General features: G+C 43.5%; 2 protein-coding genes across 6 annotated transcripts; one reads left to right on the forward strand and one right to left on the reverse strand.

Moving 5' to 3' along the window:
* Positions 1-206: 206 nt before the first annotated feature.
* On the reverse strand, positions 207-10,697 carry tbc1d17 (TBC1 domain family, member 17). Of its 4 annotated transcripts, none has more exons than XM_027025679.3 (17): positions 10,324-10,679; positions 9,274-9,369; positions 8,974-9,051; positions 8,615-8,738; positions 8,091-8,277; positions 7,677-7,788; positions 7,397-7,567; positions 6,838-6,966; positions 5,615-5,718; positions 5,191-5,285; positions 4,794-4,910; positions 4,607-4,707; positions 4,185-4,284; positions 2,943-3,040; positions 2,507-2,623; positions 2,301-2,387; positions 207-1,841 (listed from the first exon to the last, which is right to left on the reverse strand). In XM_027025679.3, exons 1-17 carry the CDS (start codon positions 10,348-10,350, stop codon positions 1,656-1,658), a joined length of 1,929 nt encoding a protein of 642 aa, XP_026881480.2. In that variant the 5' UTR covers positions 10,351-10,679; the 3' UTR covers positions 207-1,655. The 4 variants fall into 4 exon arrangements, 2 of the variants coding, with proteins under 2 accessions (XP_026881480.2, XP_026881481.2); XM_027025680.3 differs by having other exon boundaries at positions 6,838-6,963; positions 10,324-10,675; XR_014122871.1 differs by lacking the exons at positions 207-1,841; positions 2,301-2,387 and having other exon boundaries at positions 2,943-3,189; positions 10,324-10,697.
* Positions 10,698-11,046: 349 nt separating this feature from the next.
* Positions 11,047-22,399, forward strand: akt1s1 (AKT1 substrate 1 (proline-rich)). 2 transcript variants are annotated; one of them, XM_027025670.3, is made up of 6 exons: positions 11,047-11,204; positions 11,934-12,618; positions 13,214-13,475; positions 13,580-13,663; positions 15,720-15,895; positions 20,246-22,399. In XM_027025670.3, exons 2-6 carry the CDS (start codon positions 12,241-12,243, stop codon positions 20,381-20,383), a joined length of 1,038 nt encoding a protein of 345 aa, XP_026881471.2. In that variant the 5' UTR covers positions 11,047-11,204; positions 11,934-12,240; the 3' UTR covers positions 20,384-22,399. The 2 variants fall into 2 exon arrangements, with proteins under 2 accessions (XP_026881471.2, XP_081567535.1); XM_081711409.1 differs by having other exon boundaries at positions 11,061-11,208.
* The last annotated feature ends 3,601 nt before the right edge of the window (positions 22,400-26,000 follow it).

Genomic DNA, 26,000 nt, shown 5'->3' on the forward strand with positions numbered 1-26,000 from the left:
GGAGGGGGCGTGTCTCTCCCCACCCTTCATTTTCCACCTCATTTGGTGGGATAGTGAGGAACAGTGACCCTATTTACCCTGATCTTTTAACCCAAGTCCGACACCTGCTGTGTGTTTGTATATGTGAAAATGATGGGACACTCATACTACCCCTGCTGTACTGTGCCAAATGCAACTTTAGTGGTTTAATAATAAAATACTTTGCGTTTTTTTAAGGGTGTTTTAATTATTTAATAACACACAGGGTTTTAAGATGTAGCTACTAACAACAGTTCAAAATGTTCTTAATGCCAAGAGTATAAAAACGAGCAAACAAAATCTAAACATTGAGAAATGTTTCTTACAACAGGACTGAACTGTAAGAGAAGCAGGTGAATACTTTGATACAGCATTTGTCCTGAAACTTTTAAACTTGGAGCAAGTGCACAGAACCATTCAGCATCTGTGTGTTAGCCAGGCTGAGCCAAAAGATGTTTGCGCACATCTTCCCCTCCTCGTACCCCACTCCTGAGCTAACTGCAGGCGTTGGTGTAACGCTCAGAAAGCAGGCTAATGATAAGGCCTTATCTGATGTAGCATCTCGCCATAGTGGAAATAGGCCGGCAGGTTTTCGTGCGGTCGACCTGAACCACACTTAATTATTTATGAGGCTGTAAAGATGGACAGATTCAAGGGGAGAGAGGGAGGTAACAGTAACAGAGCAGAGCATGAAAAAAAAGAAAAATAACTAGCGGGTGGGGGGGGGGGGGTATTGTATTACAGCGAACAAAACGTTAAATTCTTATTTTAGAACAATTAAAGTAAAAGCACGCGGAGCCAGGGTTAAAACAAACTATTGAGATATGCTACACTTAAAATGTAATACGTATGAGCCATCCAGGTTGGCATCATGCACGCTGTACAGTACTATTATATATCATCAGTTGCAAGTGGGAGGTGGATTTAACCAGAGAGCGAGAGCGCACAAGATAATCAGACAAGACAAAATATTCCTATTACAGAAACAGAGAAGGTCGGTCATGTCAGACAGGCCAAAAAAGTTAAATGGGTCCAAAAGAACCACAAAGCTACCATTTCAGCCCCGACGTGGCAGCAATGCCTCACCCAAATCTGATAATGCGTCGGCTAGCGGAGAGGGCTTAGCGTGACCTCGCTAATGTTAACGCGTGCCTCCACCGAGTCATTTTTATTACTCTCCAGCAAGTTCAGCATTTTTGAATAAAGCCATTACTGCAGACAAACATCAGGTGTAATATAAATGAAAGCAGGCCGTCGAATCCCAGCAGGAGACGCGTGTCCCTGAAAAACCTGCCTCTTCTAGTCTCTGTGTGCAGTTCCCCAGCGTCCCATCATTATAATCATAATGCTATTGTAGTTCTTGTTCCCTTCATATGAAAATAGTATTATAAAGTTCCATTTTCTCCATGGCTTCTACCTCAACTTCCATATGAGTCTGAATTCACTCCATAACCTTACCTCTCTCTCACTCACATACATGTGTATGTGTATGTGTATGTGTATGTGTATGTGTATCTCTCTCTCTCTCTCTCTCTCTCTCAATTAATTACAGGTAATTATTATTTTACTCTAGGTTATGCATAAACATTATTTTTACATAAACATCACCCTCTCTGTTTGTCCAGTTAGAGTAGTGGTTAGGGGTATGTGGGGGGTGGTCGTGGGGTTGCATGGGGGTTGCTTGGTTGGCAGGCTGTTGCTCCCCTAGCTAACGATTGGCTGAGCAGCCCGTCAGTCTCTTTGGGCTCTGACTGTGGGCTTTCTTCATCCGAGCTGGAGGGGACATACAGGCCCAGCACTTCCTGTACTCTCACAGGCAGCTCCTGATTGGTGGGATACAGAAAGGGGAGTTATCAGTCTGTTACGTAGGTATATATTAAGCTTTTATGATTAGTTCTAATTGTGTGTGGAGGGGTGTTGGTAGTGCAATTTTTCCACCTGGTACACAAAATGTGCTAGCTAGCTAGCTTTGCATTAAGGTCCATATCTATTTAGCTATGTTAAAGTGAGCAGTTTGCTAGTAAATACATATGCAGAATCAAATTTAAAAGCATAGGGGGCCCTTTTTGGTTGAAGCAGTGTGGGTATCTATGAACGGTCTGGTTCATAGATACAAGTTAGGTTTTGGAACCTAACTTGTGAATGGAGCATACTGTGGTATTTGTGAGACAGTAGCATGTATGATGACTGTGATGTGTGATGTGTGTGAGAGAGAGTGAAGTGTGTGTGATGTGTGTGTGAGTGAGAGTGAGAGTGAGTGATGGGGAGGGACTTGTGTGTACCTTGCACTGAGCCATTTGCAGATAGATTCCCTCTGCTTCACACATGACACTTTCCAGATCCAACTTCATGTTCAGCTCATTGATGTGCTGCAAACCAGACACACACACACACAGACACACAGACTCACACAGACCACTAATGAGCTACATCCACAGTGTTTAGAGAGCCTTCAGCTTAGTCTGCAACTTATAGCTAGAGTACACACCTTAAGAATGGAGTTAAAATCATGGTTTGATCCAATCAGTTCCCCCCTCTGTGACACGAGAATGGCGCAGGCCAAGAGAAGGTGAAAGTTCGCACATGGGATGCGGGTCCAGAGAACCTACAAACAGGAGAGGGGTATTGTTCAGGTTGGTGTACACAGCTTTCATGAGATTATTGCAAAGTCTCTAGAATGTTGATACAGTCACTCTGGATTTATATCTGGAGTGTTTTTGTTCCTGTGTACAGGTCCATCCACGTGTGTGTATGCGTGTGCGTCCGTGTGTGTGTGTGTGACACCTTGAAGGAAAGGGTAATGTAAGGGACTCAGGAAGGTAAATGTGTGTTCTGGCTGCTGTGACAGACAGCTGCCTCTTTGGTCTGGTTGTTGGAGCATGTTTACTGCCGTGTGTGTGTGTGTGTGTGTATGTGGGCCCAACCTCCCAGAGGCTGAGGATGTCATCGAAGGGGAACTCTCGTTTGTACCAGATCAGCAGCCAGCGGAAGCAGAAACAGAGAGAGCCGCTGTCCTGAGAATCTGACAGACATATACACACACACACACACACACACACACACACACACACACACACACACACACACACACACACACACACACACACACACACACACACACACACACACACACACAAATACAGCCAACAGCCACAAACCATCCTACACCATCTCAACAGTGGCACCCACACAACACAGTGGAAATCTGCTATACCAGATTGCACAAGATGACTTTCTGTGCATGTGCAGTTTTAGTAGCATCAACAATTTGAAAAAGATTGAAAAAAAAAAAAAAGCGCATCTTAAGCAATCGGTGACTGAGTGACAGATACACAGACATTTGTATGTGATACGTGCTTTAATAAATGTAGTTTAGTTAGTGTGTATGCACATGTATATACCTAGGTAGTCACACAGCTCTGGGTGGAGAGTGAGAGAGAGAGTGAGTGAGTGAGTGAGTACCTAGGTAGTCACACAGCTCTGGGTGGAGAGTGAGAGAGAGAGTGAGTGAGTGAGTGAGTGAGTGAGTACCTAGGTAGTCACACAGCTCTGGGTGGAGAGTGAGAGAGAGAGTGAGTGAGTACCTAGGTAGTCACACAGCTCTGGGTGGAGAGTGAGAGAGAGAGAGAGTGAGTGAGTGAGTGAGTGAGTACCTAGGTAGTCACACAGCTCTGGGTGGAGAGTGAGAGAGAGAGTGAGTGAGTGAGTGAGTGAGTACCTAGGTAGTCACACAGCTCTGGGTGGAGAGTGAGAGAGAGAGTGTGAGTGAGTGAGTGAGTGAGTGAGTGAATACCTAGGTAGTCACACAGTTCTGGGTGGAGAGTGAGAGAGAGAGAGAGTGTGAGTGAGTGAGTGAGTGAGTGAGTGAATACCTAGGTAGTCACACAGTTCTGGGTGGAGAGTGAGAGAGAGAGAGTGTGAGTGAGTGAGTGAGTGAATACCTAGGTAGTCACACAGTTCTGGGTGGAGAGTGAGAGAGAGAGAGTGTGAGTGAGTGAGTGAGTGAATACCTAGGTAGTCACACAGTTCTGGGTGGAGAGTGAGAGAGAGAGAGAGAGTGAGAGAGAGAGTGTGAGTGAGTGAGTGAATACCTAGGTAGTCACACAGTTCTGGGTGGAGAGTGAGAGAGAGAGTGAGAGAGAGAGTGTGAGTGAGTGAGTGAATACCTAGGTAGTCACACAGTTCTGGGTCGAGTGCTCTCAGCAGCAGGCTGAGCTGAAGGAGCTGTTGTTTCATGGCCTCCTGTGACTCCTCAAAGTTCTGATGCTGAAAGAAAGAAAGGAAACAATACAGCCGCCACAGTTTACACATTCAATCCAAATTCATTCATCTTTAAAAAGTTTGTTTTCCAGTCACATGGTGAGAGGTGGAAAAATAATAAATAAATAAATAAATAAATAAATAAATAAATAAATAAATAAATAAATAAATAGTCAGCCAGTTGGCTTCTTCAAATAATCCCCCCCTGGCTTGGGCAAATTCAGGCACAAAAACCCTTGGAATGAAAACTCTGGAGCACATTTTATTTTTATGAACCTGAAACATCCACCTCTGGTGACTAGTAGTAATTATCAGCTAAATGACTGACCACTAGCTCCATAAATCCAGTCAAACACCAGAAGGATTCCACTTCGTTCTGAGTGACGAACAGGAGTGGAGCCAGGAGATCACTCATGCCCTGCACGTAGCCTGAGCAGAGAGGGACATGGACATTAGTGCCAACAGCACCGTTTTCTGACCAACTGGTGTAACTGCAGCACATAGAAAGCACGTACCCAGGTCGAAGTTGTACATGCAGTAGGTCATTAGCACGTCATGGAGCAGAGTGAGACCTGGGTTCTCATTGCCAGAGAAGAAGGGGTTTTGTCTGTCTGTGCGATTCACATCTCGCTCTGTCCAGTCAGAACACAGACATATATGAAGCATAAACACATACCATAGCATATGTTATTCTGTTGTATATAATGTTAGAAACAGCACAGACTTACAATTTAGTATTCAAAGACCTCATAATTCAGATCTAGTACTTGAGGACCTGCTAATCCTGCTAAGGTATTTAAAGGTTGTGGGTTTACTGGGAGCTGAAAATTAACAATCATTTAGACCGGCAGTCCTCAAGGACTAGACTAGGAATCTTAGCTCTTCAATGACTTTACAGACCGCTGAACTGACCAATGAGGCTGCGGTATCCTCTGAGGAGGGAGTTTCTCATCTCTTGCTCTTCACTGACAGATTTCCATTGCACTTTCATCCTGAAGTACTCATCCCTGCAGGACAGCAGAGAAGATGAGGAGGGTTGAGGAACAGAGACGGGACAGGAGCGCATGCACATCCCGAATAACTCAAAATAAAAATAGCTGGATCAAAATAGCAAGTCTGGCAAAGACTGGGGAGCATCCGATCACTGTTCCCTATGGGCTGAAATGTTTAGAAAGGCCTTGCTCCAGTGCTCATCAGGTGCTCTAATAAACCATTCATCTTGGGACTCTCCTCCAGTGCCGTTGCCCAGGAAGGGCAACAGCACGTAAATGCCGTCCAACGCTGAGTGTATTCAGGTGTAACTGACTGACAACATCACTTGCATCACTGGACTCACGTTTTCACGCGGATAATGTCCTCCCGCTCTTTAGCTGTACTGTTCCAGGGGAAAAATCCCAGGAGGAATTTCCAAACCTCCTTTCGAAGGGGAGGAATGATGCCCTGGGAGAAGGAAACATGATCACACAGGGAAGGAACACAGCCCCTTTCCTCCCGCCTAAACCTCGGCACTTCCTCAGCTGAGACACTTAGCTGCAGTAAGCTCGCATTAACTTCTGTAATCAGAAGGTTGCTGGTTCAAGCCCCACCACTGCCAAATTTCCACTGTTGGGGCCCTGAGCAAGGCCCTTAACCCTCAATTGCTCAAGTTGTACTCACTCATAATTCTAAATTGCTTTGGATTAAAAAAAAGTGTCAGCTAAATAACTGTCCCTAAAGCAATTTGATCATAGGACTTCTGTAATGTTGGTCACCATTTAACATGGGATGAAACATCTGTATGCATTACAAAGCTGGGAGTGGCTACTCAGTTTACTCATCATCACACAAAGAACTCCAGGTGTAATATGCATCTTTCTTTGTTAACAACTACAAAACACTACTGAAATATAAATCATAATCTTTCTAGGGCTATTATGAACCAGAAAACCTGGATTAGGTCCAAATTCCTCACTCACTTGTCTGTACTCCTATACATATCTTCTTTGCAAAATGGTAATATTTAATAATATAGCAACCATAATTTGGGTGTGAAAATGACATACATTTATTAGAATTTACCTAAAGCTACCAGAAGGGACACTCCCCTGAGAAGGCAAGTCAATGCCAAAATATATAACACTAGTAAATGTCTCCTCACAGCACCAGGCAGGATAATAATAATAAAAAAGTACAAACTCCTGTTCCACAAGAAATGACAGAATATTTATAGACATTGTAAATTTCAAGGGATTAAAATAACCTGGGGTCATTTCTACCAGTTGTTTTATAGTAGGTAAAAGATGCTAGAATCTTCACTGACATGGAAGTACAGAGTCTGTAAAAATAACATGATGGATTCAGACAGAACTAAGAATCACTGAGGTATGCAGGCAATCACTACATTATTCCACCTCCCTGTGTAAATCTAATCCCATCCAAATAGCACTTTAGTCAGCAAAGGAGTCCAGCCCCCCTTTCCCTAAAGCCCCTCCCTCCAAATGCATACACGCTTTAGCTCAGTGTTGACAGCTATGTGCTGCGACAGTGAAAATTATATGACAGTGAAAATTATAAACCCACCCCTCTGAAAACCAGCTCCTTGACTATCTGTGGGTCAGTGACACGCCCTTCCGAGTCCAGAAATTGCTCCCAGTTATCCAAAGGCTGTCCTCTGGTGACCGTCGGCCGGGGACCCAGCTCTGCCCCCTGCTGGCAAAGGATGCAACGTCAAACTGCACCAATCGAATCATCTTAATTATTCACCAGTGAAGCATTCTCTCACATACCACTCCCTCCTTCCCCACTCCCCACCCCACACACGCACGCTCTGCCCCTCCTCCCCACCCCACACACGCACGCTCTGCCCCTCCTCCCCACCCCACACACGCACGCTCTGCCCCTCCTCCCCACCCCACACGCACGCTCTGCCCCTCCTCCCCACCCCACACACGCACGCTCTGCCCCTCCTCCCCACCCCACACACGCACGCTCTGCCCCTCCTCCCCACCCCACACACGCTCTGCCCCTCTTCCCCACCCCACACCCGCTCTGCCCCTCTTCCCCACCCCACACCCGCTCTGCCCCTCTCTATCTGGTTGTTTCTCTCTACCCCTCGCCCTATCCGCTCTTCGTGACGTACACAGGTTATGAGCTCAAAGCCGGGTTCGTCATCGGCTGTGTGGGGTGCGTGATTTCCTGCAGGTGTGCAGCCATGCAGAGGAGACTCCGGGGGTCTCAGTGCCCCTCTGAAGAAGTTTGTCACCTTGGAGAATCCCCCAAATGTAGTCGCGTAAGGGTCCTGGATGAACCTCTGCACGTAAACAAACCAAACATGTCAGACTCCAAACAGTCCAGAGGAAGAGCAGATATGGGTTAGGGCCTTTAGTGGGAGTGACACAAGGAATGTGTTAGGAACCTACAGAGACGAGGTCCGAACCAGTGTCATCAAAGAGATGCAGTTCATCAAAAGATTGAGAGAGAGCCCCAGAGTCATGGGGATATGCCAAGAACAACCTCCCATCCACTGGAGACCTGAGGGGCAGAGATGAGGGGGGGGGATTTTTTATTGTCAGAATTATTACAATTACTAATTTGTAATATAATCTACTTAGTACTAAAGCAATTACATTTATGGCATTTAACTGACACTTTTATCCAAAGCAATTTACAATCTTGGATGAGTACAAATTTCAGCAATTAAGGGTTAAGGCCTTGCTCAGGGGCCCAACAGTGGTAACTTGGCAGTGGTGGTTCTAGAACTGGCAACCTTCTTATTGCTAATCGAGTACCTTAACCATCAGGCCAGCACTGCACAGTGTGGAGAAGCCACTCACGGGGCTAGTCTGATGTATCTCTGCATGGCTCTGAGCAGCTCTCTGGTGCCACCTCTGTGGAAGTGCAGTGGGGGAAGGGGATGGCCCCCCCTGCTGGTCAACACCATGAAGTTCCTGCCCAGAGAGAAGCGGGCACGGCGAAGGGAGTAAAGCTCCGACAGGGGCAGAGAGAACGAGCCCCACTGCCCTGGAGGCAGAAGCACAGAGCATGACATCAGTGTAATTTTCAATCTTTCACTGTGCACACCTGGACAAGAGACTCTATTCTGCGAAATAAACAAATGCACATTAAAACAGCAAAGGCTTTTGCTGACTCAAAGAGGAATGTGAATTCCAAGCATTTTACCAGTACTAAAGAAAACAATGGTGTGTTTGTAAGTATTACTGTATATTGCAGTGTGTGCTATATGGAGTTCAGATAAAACACACACACACACACACACACACACACACACACACACACACACACACACACACACACACACACACACACACATCTGTCTCACTGGGGCTTTACTATGTACCTGTCTGTCTCACTGGAGGTTGCTGCTCTTTTGCTCTGGTCTGCTTTACTGTGCTGATAACAGCCCAGTCCGGTTCGTAGCCTGGGTCAAACTTGGTCTCCTCTTCTCCCCCATCTTCTCCATCCTACCAAAGAAACACAGGAGAAAGTGGTGAGAAGGTGAGGGGGGGCGACAGGTCAGATCCTAAATTACAGCTTTCAAACAGTGGTGTTAACAGAACGTTATACAAAAAACAAGCCAATGAGGCTGAAATGTATTAGCACACATGTACAAATGCATTGGAGTTTGCTTCAGTGGAGCATCACTGAGATATAGGGCATTTGACCGTTGAGCGTTGGAGAGGTTACAGTGGGTCTCACCTTCTTTGTGTAAAAGACAGCCGGAGCATTTTTTCCCTCACCCTGCACCGGGCTCCACTCCAGCAGCGCCTCACCATCCTGCCAGGATTTGAAACACAACAATATGTACCATTATACATAATTACTATTTGTGTCCATTATTACTTACCATTTCTACTGTACCAGCTGGAATAATACAGTTTGTGTGTGGCTCTATTTTACTTTTATTATTGTGGCATTCATGAAGAAATTGGAATTCAAATGTCCCTTACTAGGTATCAGTGCCAAATACCCCATCCAGGGTTATACAGTAAACCTCACCCGCTCTATGATACGAATAAATCCAGGAATGGTCGTGTCCTCGTTGCTTCTTTTGGCGTTGGTGTGGAGGTAAACGCCCTCCTTCTCAAAGATAAGCTGTGCATAAAAACGGAGTGCTTTTAATTTTTCACCTTCAAATGCGAAGAACCCACTGCACCCCCCTCCCAGGTTATTCATGACTCACACTCACGTGTGTGTGTGTACAGGTCGCAGGAACTCAGACACAGATCACATGACAGTTCAGCGGCGGACCTCGCTAGTGTGGTCTAGAATTCCTACATTGCTTCACTTGTAGGAGTAACCATAGCATTGCTTTTAGAACTAAACCTGCTGTCGTATAATCTGTCATTTTCTTCAGGGCAGACTTTCTCTTTACAATACAATACAATACAATACAATAGATGACTCTTTTAACACAAATCGGGAAGCATGTAGCTAAAGCACCCGGATACATCTAATGAAATATTTTTATATATATATATATATATATATATATATATATATATATATATATATATATATATATATATATATATCGTTATACATCGTTAGTCTCTTACATAGACACGGTCCGTATATTAGCCCAGCTAGCTAGTGTGCTAACAACTTAATACAAGGTCTTGCTGAACCACAGGCTGTCTAAACAGGTCTGTCCAGTAAATTAAGCTACACAGAACCTACGGCAAACACTACAACATGCAAGTAATCAAATCCTGGACAACACGTAAAACCTTAAACCTCAGTTAAAACTCTCTTGAATATAACAAACAGCGAGAAATGAAAAGACGAGCACCGCTGATGAATTATGGCGCTCACATGATAGCTAGATGGCTCAAGTTTGACAGCTAGCGGTTAGCAAAATATCTAGTTAGCCAGACATGGCTATATTAGCTAGCTGATCCTAGTTAAGTTAGTTTGCCAACTAAATTCAGTTTAAATACAGGTAAAACGCTTTGAGGCCTTTTGAAATACCTTGCTGTTGGACTTGACATAAAATATAATGTCAAAAATATATTTTTTGAAATATAGTAATTACTTGGGGTGTCCTACCTTGTGACTGTCTAGCTTCCCCTCCATTCTCCGCTTGCCTGCGTATATAGTTTTGATCAAAACAACGCTGCTTCCTCTGCTCTATGGTGACTCAACCGACCAATCAACGCTGCTTCCTCTGCACTATGGAGACTCAGCCGACCAATCAACGCTGCTTCCTCTGCACTATGGAGACTCAGCCGACCAATCAACGCTGCTTCCTCTGCACTATGGAGACTCAGCCGACCCATCAGATGACGCGTTTTCGCGATGTCATCACGTCGCGATGTTTACTCAAATTTCCAAATGAAGGCACGCCAATATTAAAACAATTCTAGAGTGCCTTTTGTCAACATTAATTGCCACGAATTAAAAAAACAAAACAAAAATAGGGACCTCAACGAAGTCAGCTTGCCAAAGATAATACCGTGGTTATTAACCTATATAGTATAGAGGTCGTCTACTTTTAAATATTAATAGTAATTAGAGTTCATTCCCGATTTGGGAACTCAAATTCAAACGTCCTTAATGTGATCAGTGTGAAGTTTCAGCCTATGATATGGAAACTAAAATAATGAACACAACTGGACTCACACAGTTTTGCGCCAAGGCTCGTAAACATGTTATTCGTCACCCGTCCGTAAGACTACTGTAAGTCACAGGTGAGCGTACTGGGGGGGGAAAAAACCGTAAAAGCGCACGTGCGGCGCGCGCGAGACCTTACGCGGTTACCGCGCGCTGGGGGCGGGGGGTGGCTTGTCAACATCTACTCGCGCGTCGTTACGTTGAAGTCTAGGGGAGAGGACGGTGCAGGGAGAGTTTGCTAGACAAAGGAGGTGCTACAAAACTAACAGTTTTGAGTCTGAGGGACGCGCTTGACAGAGACCGGACGACACAAGTGTGTGAGTAAGCCCATCGTTTTTCATTTTTAATCAATCAAGTTGCATTTGCCTCCGTGTAAAATGTGGACAGGACGACTGCCAACCGTGAGGTCTTCACAGGCAGCACTTAGCCAGCCAGCTAACCTAGCGCTTTTGTAGCTAGCGAACTGGCTAGCAGGTTGGTTGACCAAGTACCAAACCGTCCGGGTGCTGTAAAGTGAGTGGTCCGCTGTTTATCTGTAGAAGGCATGGAACTGGCTTTCGCGTTACCACTGACGCCAACAAACCGGAGCTATCTAATTAACTCAGCAACTGCAGTTGCCCGTGTGTCGCAGACTCTGGCAGTGGAAGTTGTTGTCCACCGACAGCTTGAGAGGGAGGAGGTGTTAGCGAGGTTGACTGTGGCAGGCCACGAGGACTGCAGACGTACTTCACCGAGTACATTTGTGAAATGCATTAAGGTGTCGAGGCATGCTGCTGTAGTCGACCAGTGTGTTCAGCGCGATCAGTCACTCCTCAGGGATAAACTGATTCATTTTTGCTTGGCTGTGAGCAATCATGCACAACACTTCATATCCTACCCAAGTTGAAAGTCTCATGCTGTTTTTCACCATGCTGTACAATGAATAAACCTACAAATTGACAGTTTAATGCCTTAATGCATACATAACCATAGCTTTGACAATATTTGGTGTGAATTCAAAAGAATGACATCATCCGTCAGTGAAACTTGTATCTGTTTGTTCCTAGGCAACACCAGCAAGTGACATCCTCCCACCTCTCCCCTGGTTCTCTGGTGCATGCAGAAACGGCCACTCACTCGTGCCTCCCATTACATTACATCACATCAGCATTTGCACTGAACTAAGCTATACTCATTACCAAAGAAGGTTTCTGACACAGATCATGCAAATCTGAGCAAGTCAGAAGCAGAAAGAGAGGCAAACACTCAAACGTGAAACACTGCTCACCATTGCCCTCTTGGCTTGACAAGTTCCTGTACCAGCAAAAACAGAATAAGCTTGAGTTCTTGAAACAATTCACGGGGTTGTTCATCATGGCCTCCATTGCCAAATCCTCTGACCTCGAGATCCCAGACAACCACAAAGAGAGCTGGTTGGCTTTGCTTGCTGCGGCTGAAGCTTACAGCCAAAAGTCTGGCTGTGATTTGGCCATACTGACCGCCGGTAAGAAGTTCTTTCCTTCTGCTGCGGAGGGAGACCCTGTGAAGAAACATGAGGGGGGAGGAGCCATGCCCCCGGGAAGCAAGAACTGGGATTACACCTATCACGTCTGGGGTCAGGGGGCCCTGGCAGAATCGTCACAGAGATACATAGACGATATTGCCGTGCTCCACTCTACCACCGTGCTGACAGCTCACAGACATGCCCCCCTCAGCTCAGAAGAGGGAGGGGCCAAGCCCCCAGACAGGGTGGTGAGTCGTCAAACAATGTGTATTATTGATTGTCGATTTTGCCCCCCCCCCCCCCCCCCCTCGCAACCTGGGTTGTCCAACTGGGGTGGATTAGCAGTGCACAGTGCAGGTTTGGGTACTCCTGACTTTTACACGGCTAATTCAGTTTGGCATCAAGCGTATCAAGGTTTAACTTGGTCATTTTAGTTTTTGGGACTCACCGGATGCTCCACATTTTGGCTCTGTCCCAGCTCCCAGTATACCTGTACACCTACACTACTAGGTGTCATAATGACTTGCAGCAGCTGTGTTGGGAGGTAGGATAGAACACAAACGTGGACACACTGGAAACAATCTCTCAAAGCACTATAAACAGTGACCTGCACAGTGCTCTGAGCCCCTTGGCCTGAACCTGGGCTCCTCTGCAATGATCATCTCAAAAAGTGAGTTATTTCCATTCGTGTTGGTTATTCTGATGAGGTTTTTATGTTCATTCCTGGTTTAGTGAACAGGTTGTTTTGTGTGAGGGGTTTATTTTAAAAATATATAGATCTTTGTTCATAAATTAATTTATTTTCCCCTATATTCATAAATAAATAATTTCCCCTTTCTAAAGGCCTTTATTGGTGATGGAGGTGCTGGGTCCATAAGTCCAAGTGCAAGACTTTATTCGCAGAGCTATCCGTCAATCTACAGCCAGGCGACAGTGATTGGTCAACCTGTGGCTCAGAAAGGGAATAATGAACGGGAGAGAGACAGAGCCATTCTAGAGGAGGTGGAGAGGGCTAGAGAGAGAGCAGGTATCGCAGACCTGGAGGAAGAGGAAGAGGAAGGAGATGATCTGGATGGACAGAGGCGCAATTTGAATGAATCAGCCGGTGAGCATATTTGTGGTTTGTCTTGTGGTTGTGTGTGTGTGCTTTATAGACTTGCTGATTCTCCCTCCATGCTCACCCTCTCATGCTGTTGCTGTTTCTCCTAGGTGTGTTTTCTATGGACGAGGACTCACTTTCCCATGACTATGAGCCTTTCTTTGAGTCGGATGGGGAAGAGGAGAGCACTGACGGTGAGTGGGGGAGATCTCCAGAGATCCCTGAGGTTTGGTTCTTTTACCACAAACTCTGTGTCATGAAGAAAAGCTACATCATAAGAAAACCAAACCTCATTGGCTGAATTCTTCCTTATTAATATAATGTGCTCTACCGAATGTTACATGGTCATGTCAGTTTTGTACAGTGGTCAGTTTTCATGGTCAGAGTCAGTACCTGCTTACTTCGTGATGAGGGGATAAGGCGAGCTCTGCCTAACCAATATCAGGGTGCTCAGGGTGTCTGAACTGAATGCAAGGCTTCGTTCTGTTCCAGCTCCAGACATTACTGAGTCAGGTAGGCCAGCATTGCACAGTGCTGGTTTCCTGCCGCATCAGGAGAGGCGAGCTGGAACAAACACAGACTTCTTGGTGCTAATGGCTGTGCAACTAGCTCTGCCTGCACAGACCATGATATTAGCTAGCATAAGGTAAACTGATGTCAGATCAGTATTAAAGAGCAGCTTTTGGTAATCTGCTATAGGGTGAGAGGACATTGTAGTTATTGCCAACACGGGCAAGGATTGCGTACAAACGCCTAATGTTCTCACACTGGTAGTTACATAACCATGTTTTTAGAGGGTTTTGTGGACATGTGATATGCCTCTTTATAAATTAATGGCAAACGTCTGGATAATTCAAAGTAGTTTTTTGTACTACATCTGAGTAAATGTGACTGGCAGAATTTAACAACTAGTGGACAAAGTGAGACTCTAGGTTTCTAGTAACATCATCTTACCGGGTACACTGTATGGCCAAAGGTTTGTGGACACCTGACTGTCACACACGTATATGCTTGCTGGATACCCCATTCCAAAACTATGGGCATTAACATCTTTGATGCTTCAAAGATGCCCTTTGTGGAAATGACAGACTTCACTATCCTGGGAAGGCTTTCCTCAAGATTTTAGTGTTTCTGTGGTTATTTGTGCACATTCAGTCAAAATATGTTTGACAAGAAGGCCTGGCTCACAGTCAACACAGTCAACTAATTCTCCCCAGAGGTGTTCAGTGTAGTTGAGGTCAGGGCTCTGTCCAGGCCAGTGGAGTTCCTCCACACCAAACTCCTCAAACCACGATGTGGACCTCAGTTTCTGCACATGGGCACAGTCATGCTGGAACAGTAAAGATCCTTCCCTGTACTGTTTCCACAAAGTGGGAAGCATGTAACTGTCTTAAAAGGTATATGCTATAGCATTTACCTTACCCTTCACTGGAATTAAGGTGCCCAAACCCTGAAAATCAGCCTTCGACCATTATTAATAATAACAATTATTAATAATGTTAATATTATTATTAATATTAGTTGTGTTTTTATATAGTGCCTTTCTCAAACTCAAGGATGCTTTCAGACAGATATCGCTTTTTTACACACTCACACACTGTTGTTTTTCCTCCACCAGACTTCACTGTGTAGTCCACTCGGTAACGATCTCGTAGCACGCATCAAATCCAGATTTATTTCTCAGACTGTTTTGATATTAGAGTGTGATTCATCACTTCAGATGTTTTCAATCCTCCAGAATCCAGAGGTGATGTTTTTTACAGCACTTCAGCCAACATTTGGCATTGTGCATCGTGAGCTTAGGCTTTTATGCATCTGCTAGGGCATAATGCCCATTTCACAAAGCTCCTGACTGATCTGTGGTTGCTCCTAGGCAATAATAGCACTTATATTTGACCAGGTCAGATCTAGAACTGGCAAAGGTGGCTTCCTATGACTGTCATGTTAAAAATCACTTCTCTACAACCCATTCTACTGTTGCTTGTCTATGGTGTTATGGTGCTTGGTTTTATATACGTGTTAAGAATGAATGTAGCTGAAACAACTGAACTCAGTAATTAGGAGGGGTGTCTGCAAACTTTTGTTCTTTACAAATGCACATTATGAAATGCAAAAAAAGGTTTCAAGCATGGACACACATGTTAAACCAGTGAGACCTTTTTCTGTGACCTGCAGCAAGGGCTCCAGGAAGAATGCTGTCCAAATCTTTCCCCCTCCTTATTCTCTCTGTGTTTTTGTTGATGGTTTTAGGCTCTCTGAGTGAGGAAGCCCCTCCCCCTTCCCGAGGCCTGGCGATGGGACTTCCTGCGCTGGCATCCCGGCCGTCTCACCCCGTAGCTCTGGCACGCTCTCTGCCTGTGTCCGTGCCTGTGTGGGGCTATAGGACCACCCGCGCCCCACCTGGAGAGCCCCACAGTGGTGAACGGGTTAGTCTCCCCACTTAGTGGACAGCACATGTCCGGCTCTTCAGAGCAGTGGTTACAAGAGCCAGCCTTTGGTAACGCACCTACTAAAGCTTATGTAGGCTTTGCTGGATCCAGTGGGAACGTATGTAGCAGCTGTAGGTTATCATCCACTGAAGTCAGGTCTCTTGCTTGCTCTAATTATTTCTCGTCATTCCCTTCATTGTTGGTGACACTAATGTTTCTCTTAAACTGTTTCTTTAACACAGACACCGCTGGACCCCATCATTGCACTTTCCTTATCTAATTAGATTTGTGTCAAAGTATTTAACATTTATCCATTATGATTAAACTGAAAGAGAATATAGGACTTTGAAATATAAAACCTTTGAAAAAAGTCTTCTGCCATCCTTTTTTCTTCCTTTCTCCATTAAAAAAAAAAATTGTTGAAGGCCATTTTAAAATTTACATTTACAGTATTTGAAAACCTGTGTCTAGTGCTTTGTAATCTCTATCAAAACTGGTCCAGTTATGGCTTTGTAGGCACGGAGCAGTGTTTTAAATCTGAGGTGGACCCTACAGGGAGCCAGAGGTCTGAGCACTGACAGGAGACTCTCCAGGAGAGAATGATGGTTGGTTGTCAAGAATTATTCCAAGGTTGCGTACCTTGTTGCTTGGCATGATCCCAGAAATATTCTGTGACATTACAGGGTCCTGACGTGGGAAAGCATCTGTAGCCCAATGTAGCAGCTCAGTCCTGCCAAGCTTTAGTTTCAAGCCATGAGCTTCTGTCCATGATGATATGTCTGCTGGGCGTGCTGAGAATCAAAAGGAAATTGTGTTGAGTGCTATCAACATTGCAGTGTTATGAGAAAAGATATGTGTATATGAGCTCACAGAGAGAGTGGACATGACGGGGTCGGTGAGGACCAATCATTGAGCCTTGCAGGACAGTAGGGGGAGAGTCTGTATGGAGTAGATATTGACCCCCTCCATGTCCACTGATCTGATATGACTGTCCATATGGGTAAGAAGGAAGCCGTCACCGTGCTCTGCCGCTAATCCCAAGGCCTCTGATGATGGCCCAGGGAGTCTTCTTGTTGACCGTGTTGAAGGCAGCCGAGAGATCAAGAGGAATCAGAGCAGATAATGGCTTGGCTGATCTAGCATCATGCAGCATCTCTGTAACAGCTATGAGTGGAGTGTGCAGCATTAAACCCAGACTGGTTAGGATTCTGTAAGACAACTGATTTTGTAAAAGGCTCAATCAAGAAACTTGGGAAGAAAGGAAAGTTTACATTTGGTAGTAGAAAAAGACTAACAGATCTTTTAAATAAAAAAAGGTGGCAAAATCATTGGCACTGAGGGAGGAGGAGGAGGGATGAGAATATTGGAAAAGGTGCTAAGGTTGAAGCTAAAGTTGATCTTATATATGTAGAAAAGATGATATTTCTTTGTAATGTAGTTAAACTTCAGGGGAATGCTAGGCTGTTGTTTCATGTGTGGTTTTTAGACCACAAAAACATTCCAAAGTACAGTTGCGTATCCAAGCAAGAGAAAATGCTTTGTAAATCAACCAGCATTTCTCAAAATGAGGTCTGTGTGTGATCTTCAAGCAGTATAACACAAACTGCGCCAGTCCAGCATAGTATAACGCAGACTGCGCCAGTCCAGCATAGTATAACGCAGACTGCGCCAGTCCAGCATAGTATAACGCAGACTGCGCCAGTCCAGCATAGGTCTACTCTGAAGATGTGTGTGCACTAATAAAGATTTGGTAAACTTTCCCCACGTTCCCCAGGTGACTGTGTTACATCACTATTGTGATTGTGATCATGACACCACCACTTGGATTATTACCTGCCACGGTCTCTTTTCAAAATAACTTCATATGTCTGAGTATTGCTGAGAGGCAGGCGAAACTGCAGTGTCTGCTGCCTCAAATACACAGGCCTACACTCTTTGAAATCAGTTCTTCGAGTTGAGTAATGGACAGTGACAGGTGATTCGTTGGCCCCCGCAACACCAGCCCGCTCACCGGAACTGCCCTCACGTGCCTTTATGCAGTGGCGTCAGTAGCCTGCATTTTACCTTTCATGGCACATTTCAAGTGCCTTTGTTGTGTGTTAATACAAACCAGGGTTGCTAGGTCCAGCAAAAAAAAAAAGAAGTCCAGGCAGAAGCTGAAATTGGCCCTAAATCTAGGGTGTACAATCAGAGACATTTAAGGAAATAAGGCAGGAATTGCAAAAGAACTGTTAGGACTGCAGCAATAGATTATATTAGTAATCGAGTATTCTTTCAGGCACTCCATTGATTAATCAGATAAGAAATACTATTATAGATAAATGCTTAAGCGCAATACTAAATATATAAAGGAGAATATAAGACCGGTCTGTTAATTAACTTATTGGTTTCCATTTTAGAAAAAGCAACATTTTTATTACTTAAATTACAGTATCTGTCGAAGCAAAACCTAATTTCGTGTATTTAAGTGCCTATTCTGGGTTTTAAATAAAACATTTTCTGAAATGCAAAAATAAGTAAATAAAATGATTTAAAAGATATCCACAATTGCACTGTAAGATTTAGGGGAAAAATAAAAAAAAAAAGTGACGTAACCTCAACATTTGTGTGAAAGCAGTTTTTGAACACAGATTTCTCAGAACACAGAGCAGTTGGTACTTCCCCAGTGTACAAAAGGGGCTTTGTCAACTCATTTAAAATATGGTTGTACGTAATGTAACTTACTCCACTCCCTTTACTGACCTGCTACTGCATAGAGCTCTGCCAAAACACATGACAAGAAATTGCTCCAGTACAATTCAGCAATCTCATGTAGTTGCCAAACTACTTTGCCATCTAAAATAGCAGTGTCATGACCCCTCGAGTCATGCACAATCACCCTCCTTTGTGAGCCTCTCCTGTCTCTGCAACTCAAACATGATTGCATGGACTGTTCGGACTCTGGCTAGGCTCGATGTATGTATGTTAGTCTCTTATTCGCTAGAGCCCACATGACCACTGCTATGAAGTCACTAGATTCTGGTAGCTTATTCATAGCCTCTCAGTCACTTAGTGATTTAAAAAAATATGCTAAATTATTTTATATAAAAAATGAAAGTCAGTTTTGGCTTCCACATATTATCCTCTTGCCCTTCTATGGTAGAAGTAATACGGCAACACCTCACTTTAACGTCGTTTTGGTATGCTCCCACATTTTTGTTGTTAGTGAGCCTAGACTAGAGTCTGTTTTCAGCTCAATGGATGATTTTGCACATTTCACGCAAGGCACGATGAGGCGCAAGAATATCATGGATTTTTAGAAATCAAGTTTCTCTCTGAGATGTTTCAGCTTCAGTGTAGTGGTCTTGAAACTTCATTTAATGTTACTTTGTTATGTTTGCTGCTGTTCCTGTGTTAGTTTTTACTTAGTTTTCTTTTCTTTTTTATATCCCATTGATGGATAATGAGACAAAATGAAATGTCAAAGCTTTTCAATCTCTCCTTGTTCTTCCCCATCTGTTATCTGTGTGGTTCTCTGTGCAGCCCCATACTGTTTACATTTGCAGTACTTGGCAGGTACTCTTATCCAGAGTGATCGGTATGAGAGTGTCCGTGCTCCCATAAATTCGACTTAGACGACTTAGAAACACGAGTCAGGATGTGGCGTGAGCAAGCAGGCAATGATGTCATATGATTTGCGCCACTCATGTTCTCTCTCCCCTTCCTCTTAGCTGTAGTCTTGTGTTGCCTGTCTACTTGTAGGACATGGGTGGCCAAGTCTTTCACATCTAAAAATTCATTCACAAAACGATTCATTTTTGCTTCATGCTGGTTGTGGTCAAAAGTTTTTTGTAGCCACGGTTCATTTTGAAAATGGCCCAAAAAACCCAGACTGTGACCACGTTACATTTTCACACAACTGCTTTTTCAAGCCCAGTATGGCATGAAAACCACAAACTGGGCAACTCTGGTGGGCCCGCCTTCTTTATTTGGTAATGGTTTTTCTCTTGGTTGGTCTCTTTTAAAATAGATTTTATTTTGCTTTCTGTTCTCTATTAATTCTGATGTTTTCTTATTGCTTTCATCACATTTTAAGATGTTATACTTGTGAAATTAGGTTCAGTACTTTTGACTCCAATCTACTTCTATCCTCATCAGGGGCGTGATGTTAGATCATGCACTGTTTAGTCACATTTAGTGTTTTAGTGGAACTATTTCCTTAATCTCACACTCGCGGTACAAGATGGTGAAATGAATGAAGGGCTAGTGAATATTTGAATATTGTGAGCTACTGTTAAGTCTTTCTGCTACAGTGATTTGTTGATCATTGTCGAGTCACACCTTGTCTGATTTGTGCGTGTGTGATAGGTTGCCTGCGCAGACCTGGACCACATAGCTGCTAGCATGAAGGCTCTGCTTACTCCGGCAGCCACGGATGGCACTGAGATGTTCGGAGCCTTGCCCAGGCCACGCCTCAACACGGGCGACTTCTCTCTTAAGCACTGAGAGAGTCCTGCAAGCCAGGCATGTGTGCGTGTGCGTGTGCGTGTGAGAGGTAGGGAGGGGAAAGAGGGAGAGGTTTGCATGTAAAGTAAAGTGAGTAGAGATGGTGCTGAATGACAGATATGGATGTAAAAAAAAAAAAAAAGTGCCGAGTCCAGACGTGGTTTTTTTTTTTTGTTGTTGTTTTTTTGTTGTTGTTTTTTTTTAAGGAAACAAATCACGTTAACCCTCTTTCTGCCACTCAGAAAGGATTAGTCATTTAAAGTGCTGATCTCTGGTCTGAACTGTTTTCCTCAGCGCAGCATTAGGATGTGGGAGGCCGTGAAATTTAGGCCACTTTCCCCTCCGTGCACCAGCACCTTCCTTAAAGCTTCAGTCACTGACTCTTATTTGCCACACTTCTCAGAGTAACAGCGCTGTTGTATCAAATGCAGTTATATGGCCACAGAGAAGCTGACCCATATCGCAATGATTTTTGTTGCTTGATTTAATATGGGCCGTTATCAGGTCTGTGTAGGGCTGGGGTGGCACCAGAGAGAGATGGGAGAGAAGTCAGGGCTGTTATTTTTTTTTCTTTTAAAAAAAGTTTTTTTATGGTATTATTTTAATTTTTTTCTTTTAGCAATGTTTCAGCTAATCTAAACATTATAAGCATTGTGAAATACTCTTTTTCTAACCCATGTACGATGGGGAGGGAAAGTCGCATGTTCCTAAAGATGAAACATGAAAAATAAGACAAATGGAGAAATAATGTGGCCAATCAGATCAGGTCAGATCACTCAACTGAACAGTTCTCATTAATGTTGAAAAATAGTTAGTTCTACCTAAGTACAATTATGAAGGCTACTATTATTCTAACCCAAATACCAAGTGTTTTGTTTTCTTCACACTGAAGGCTACTGTTCTAACCCAAGCAGCAAGTGTTTTTTCTGTTCTGATTTATTGCAGCATATGGCTTAACCAAACATGCACCGGTGGATGAAATCATGAGCGCAACGCCAATGCTAAACGGTCATTGTTTGCTTCCATCCGTTGCTTGCAGCACTAGTATTTTTGCCTGGCCTGTCTCTTTAAGAATTGACACATCCATTGCCAAGTCCCAGCAGCAGGGACTCCGTTCTCTGCTGCGTTTTCCCCAGTCCAACACATCCGATTCAGCACATGGCTGGCCGGCTTCTCGCTAGCCGCTGAGTTGAATGGCGTGTGTTAAACTGGGGAGCCCTAACCCCAGAGTTTCCCCACCACCCATGGCTGGTGTCGGGAGCCGCTGCTCAGGACGTGCGATGTCACACAAGGGGATCGTGAGAGGGCAAGGGCCACTTCCGTTCGACAGCCTCTGCCACGCGTCGCCTCCTAGTGGTCGTTAATCGTTGACTCCAGTGTGTGAGGGTCATAAATACTGTGATTAGCGCCACTAAGAGCCGTGGGGCGGAGTGCAGTCACCGAGCACTGCTTGCAGCTGCTGTCGGTCGCGTAGGAACGCTGAGAGCTCACACCGATCTGGTACAGGATGATTTCAGGGCGAATTATTATTATTTTTTTTATGTTAGTAAACACTATACTTTGAACTCTACACTACATTTCTTATGAAGGACAGGATTGGTCAAATTGGCTATATTTCTACTATGAGTTATTACGAATGAAACCACACATGCATGCGCACACTCGCGTAAACACGCGTGCACACACACACAAACTGACAGTAAGAACTCCTTGTTCTTGAAACTTAAATTGTGAATCAGTGATTTCCAGTGTAAACCGTCTGCTCCAGGGCTGGGTGTTTGGTTCAGGAGGTTTTGGCACTGTTGAACTTTGAGAACATGAATGTTAGGCTGTTCCGCCTGCAGCTGTACATTATGCTGTAGGTATTCTGGATTAGAACTGTTCAATGGCTTCAAATGATCAGGCAGTGTGTATGGAAACGTATGGTGGGAACTCCTGATGTCAATCTTAAACATTTCAGATCTTTTCAGTGTTTAAGTAAATGTGTTTTAAATAAACCAGTAATTTGTTGAAAAAGTGTGGATCGAGGTGTTCTTTATATGGTGTGATTGTCAGACAGCAATGGAATGCGCTCACCGTATAAATGTAAACACTGTTTTCCACCTTCTTGAATGTTTTACGTGGGGTCATGTTTGACTCTTGAATGCACTTGTTCTCCGGCTGCTTGAATGGTGTGTCACACTGCACTGTGCTGACTGCCCTATGTATGCGCGTCCCTTTCGTCATTGAGATGAGTCTGTCTTGTGTACCACTAATGGTGTCTCGTTTAAATCTCCAGTAACAACTGTGTTCATTCTGTAAACGGTAAACTGTTCTGTCTCACTGCCTCCTGGTACACTGATGAGCCTGTGCTTAGCTGATGACTACTTCAGTCCGGGACGTTGGAAGCAGTAAATATACTAGTGACTGCTAAAGAGACACACTATGGAAACTGCCACTACAAAAGAATGCTGTTGAATGTGATGGTTATACCTTCCTAACTTCTCACCAGTGAGCTTATGAGTGTTGTGAATCTAAACAATCCTCCCTTGTCATCTTGCACACAATGATGCCAAATGAAGCACTAGGAGAAAGGTTGACTCCCATAATATAGCATTTAGCTACAAAAGGAAGTTTAGTCAATTTTGATCTAGTAAAAATCTAGTAAATTCTACATGCTAAATCATTTTAACAAGTCTATATACAATTTGTTATAAACTGGCTGCTGTTGGTAGCAGGGTTTGCAGTTTGTGCATGCATTTACAGATGAGATTTTGGTGTGCTGAATTCTAATGGCTAGCAAAATTGGCATTAGACATCCAGTGCAAACTTAGTAAAGGGAAACAAAGGGAACTCAAACTGTATTTGGGATCATCTATATTTTGAGGCAAGTGGAAAATGTTTTTTGTTTTTTGGCCGTTTATCCTTTTAATGAATACATGCATGTTGTGTTCCACACATTGTTTAGTGAGACAGTGGTAACAGTTCCAGAGCAAAATTTGCAAAAGTATGAAACTGAGCTTGTCATGTCTGAGATGGAAGCAAAGAAAAGTGTGGTGCTTGGTGTTGGTAGTATTGTTGGCAAAAAATAAAAGTCATTCAAGTGGTTACGTGTAGGGGTAGCAGCTTCTTGCACCAGTGAGGTGTTACAACAGCTGTATTGCAGGGTGGAAGCAGACCGGACACTGGTGCTGGAGAGGGAGGAGAGGAAGTCTGCCACGTTGACAGCCCATGGAGCACTGTTCCCCTTCCCTATCACCTCTGACCCAGATCCAGGTCGCTACCCAGAAGTACTGCAATATTAATGCAATGAGCAGAGGCATATCCGTATTAGGGGCCCATGTGACTCCACCGGATGGTGCTGTGGAACAGGCTGCAGATTAACTAATTTTTTTTTATTTTTAAGATTATGTATTTATGGGCTAAGCCAGTCTGCCTTTATCTAAGTGAAGGTTGATTAAAAACATGTGCACTAAAATGTGTACGATTGGTATCGGAGCCAACGTGTTTTCAGTGATGTGGAACACGATGGCATTGATATCCTGCTGGAATCAGACAATAACCAATACAGTGACACATGACGTGACCTTTACTGTACCAGTGCGGGTTTGCAACAAGCCATCTTTAGCCTGCAGTGTGTTTTATTACACTGAAATGTTGCTTTGGAATTGCTGATTATAAAAATAACAGACTGGATATTTTTATAATTGTCCTAAAAAAGAAAACAAGGCTGAATAACAGTCATGCAACCTGGTGTGTTTTTGCAAGGCTGGATAAAATTATGAACTCAAGGACCGGTCTCATTTTTAATTAACACCTGTTAGCCTGCTAGATAAAGTTGAGCACTTAATCCAGGCCCAGTGTTTTAATTAACACCAGTTACCCTTGAATATATCTGTATGACAACATTGGTTCTCCCTTTTTAAGTGTTTTCCTTTTTAAAGTATATTGCAGGAATCGGTCATAGTGCTGTGAGCCACCAACATACCTTTTGTGTAAATTGTATAAGGACACACTATGCACAAGGCTAAAACGTAGCTCCATCCATGGTACACAGTGATCGCACACTGTCCTAAATAGCTTTTGGGAATGTTAACAATAGTATTCCATGAATCGATGATGGAAAACTTTCTCTATGCCAGTCCTGGGTTAGCAGAAGGAAAAATGTTTTTGTAAGAGTGTATAAGTTCAAAACGCCAGTAAAATAGTCCAAAACGAGTTCCTCCTACAAAACTACCGCCAATTTGCAGCTGAAAGCAGTGTTTTCATGTACAGTACACACTTTCCTGCTAGAAAAAAAAAAGGTTCCGTTAAAATTCTCTCGTAAGGCAAGGAATGTGTGACTGCAATTCTGAAATTAACCACTGGAAGCGCGCTTGTAAGGCGTTAGCCTCTTTCAAATAGCAGTCTTTGTTAGCCAGGCAATATTATTCCTGTTTCATGTGATAATAGCATATAAAGAAATATTGCACTACGTGATGCAAACGTAACAACAGTGCATCGCTTTGCTTCATTTTTTTCCCTGGACCGTCCCGTCTCTGTGCTTCACAGAAAGTAATAAAGTTTGGATTTTGGATTAGCCTATACAACGATTTAATTTGGTCCAACTCGTATTTATGCATTTCGAACTACTCATATTTATGCAGTCACAACTGCCAAAAAAAAAACAAAAACGTTTTTCCTCCAGAGAGGGCAAATAGGCAACAGAGGAGAGCCACGGCAGTGGCGAAAGAAGATGCAAAAAACACCCGCCTGTTGTTTCGCCTTCCTGTCCTGATCATATACAGCTAATTGCTGTCCTCCAGCGAAAAATGCGATGCACACATCAAGTACTAACAGGATTAAACTCTCGTGTGTGATGGACAGTAAGTAGGATGTTTCATTAAGTACAAACAGTGAAGGTATAATTAGTATATATAGTTATTTATACAGAAGAGTAAATTAAACACTTGAATACATATTTTGTTTTTTAAACTTTATTAGCTTAACTGCTAACATAAACTTGCACTTCCTTGCCGTGTGGGATGAGCAGAGACTTTTATTATGACATCCAAGAACATTTTAATCACGCGAGACTAAAACGAAACCGCCAAATGGCTGTACAAATCATAATGTGGTGTAAAATCAATTTAATATTTTCTCAGATTTTTAAAAATCTTTATAATGTAAATTTGTGAAGCATGAATGTTTCTAAATTTGTTGAAAATTCATGGTTTGAAGTCTGCCATACTGCATCCCAATTGCATACTATTTGCTAATACTAACTAGATTTTGAGTATATAGAATGTAGTGTACTTAAAACTGTCAAATTTGAGTATACTCAAAAACTTAGAAGTGGTCGGTTTTTGAGTATGGTTTGGACACTACTGTCCCATAATTCAGTGCAAAAATGGTAAAGTTGTGAAGTCTGCGGTTTAATTCACAGAAACGCAACTGTCTAAAAAGAAAACTGTAACCTATACGTCAGGTTAGTAAATAAAGCAACTTCTACGGGACTGTCTGTCCTCATAAAGCAGTACAGGGAAAAGTATCGTTAATTTCCATGTTTTGGTCAAAGAAAATCTCTTAACAAACTGTCTTACAATTACGTATGTTGGCATAGCACTGCCTCATCATTTCATGTTAGTATGAAACGAAG

Source organism: Electrophorus electricus, chromosome 3 (genome assembly GCF_041902795.1).
Source record: "Electrophorus electricus isolate QZ-2024a chromosome 3, ASM4190279v1, whole genome shotgun sequence".
Classification (NCBI taxonomy): Eukaryota; Metazoa; Chordata; class Actinopteri; order Gymnotiformes; family Gymnotidae; genus Electrophorus; species Electrophorus electricus.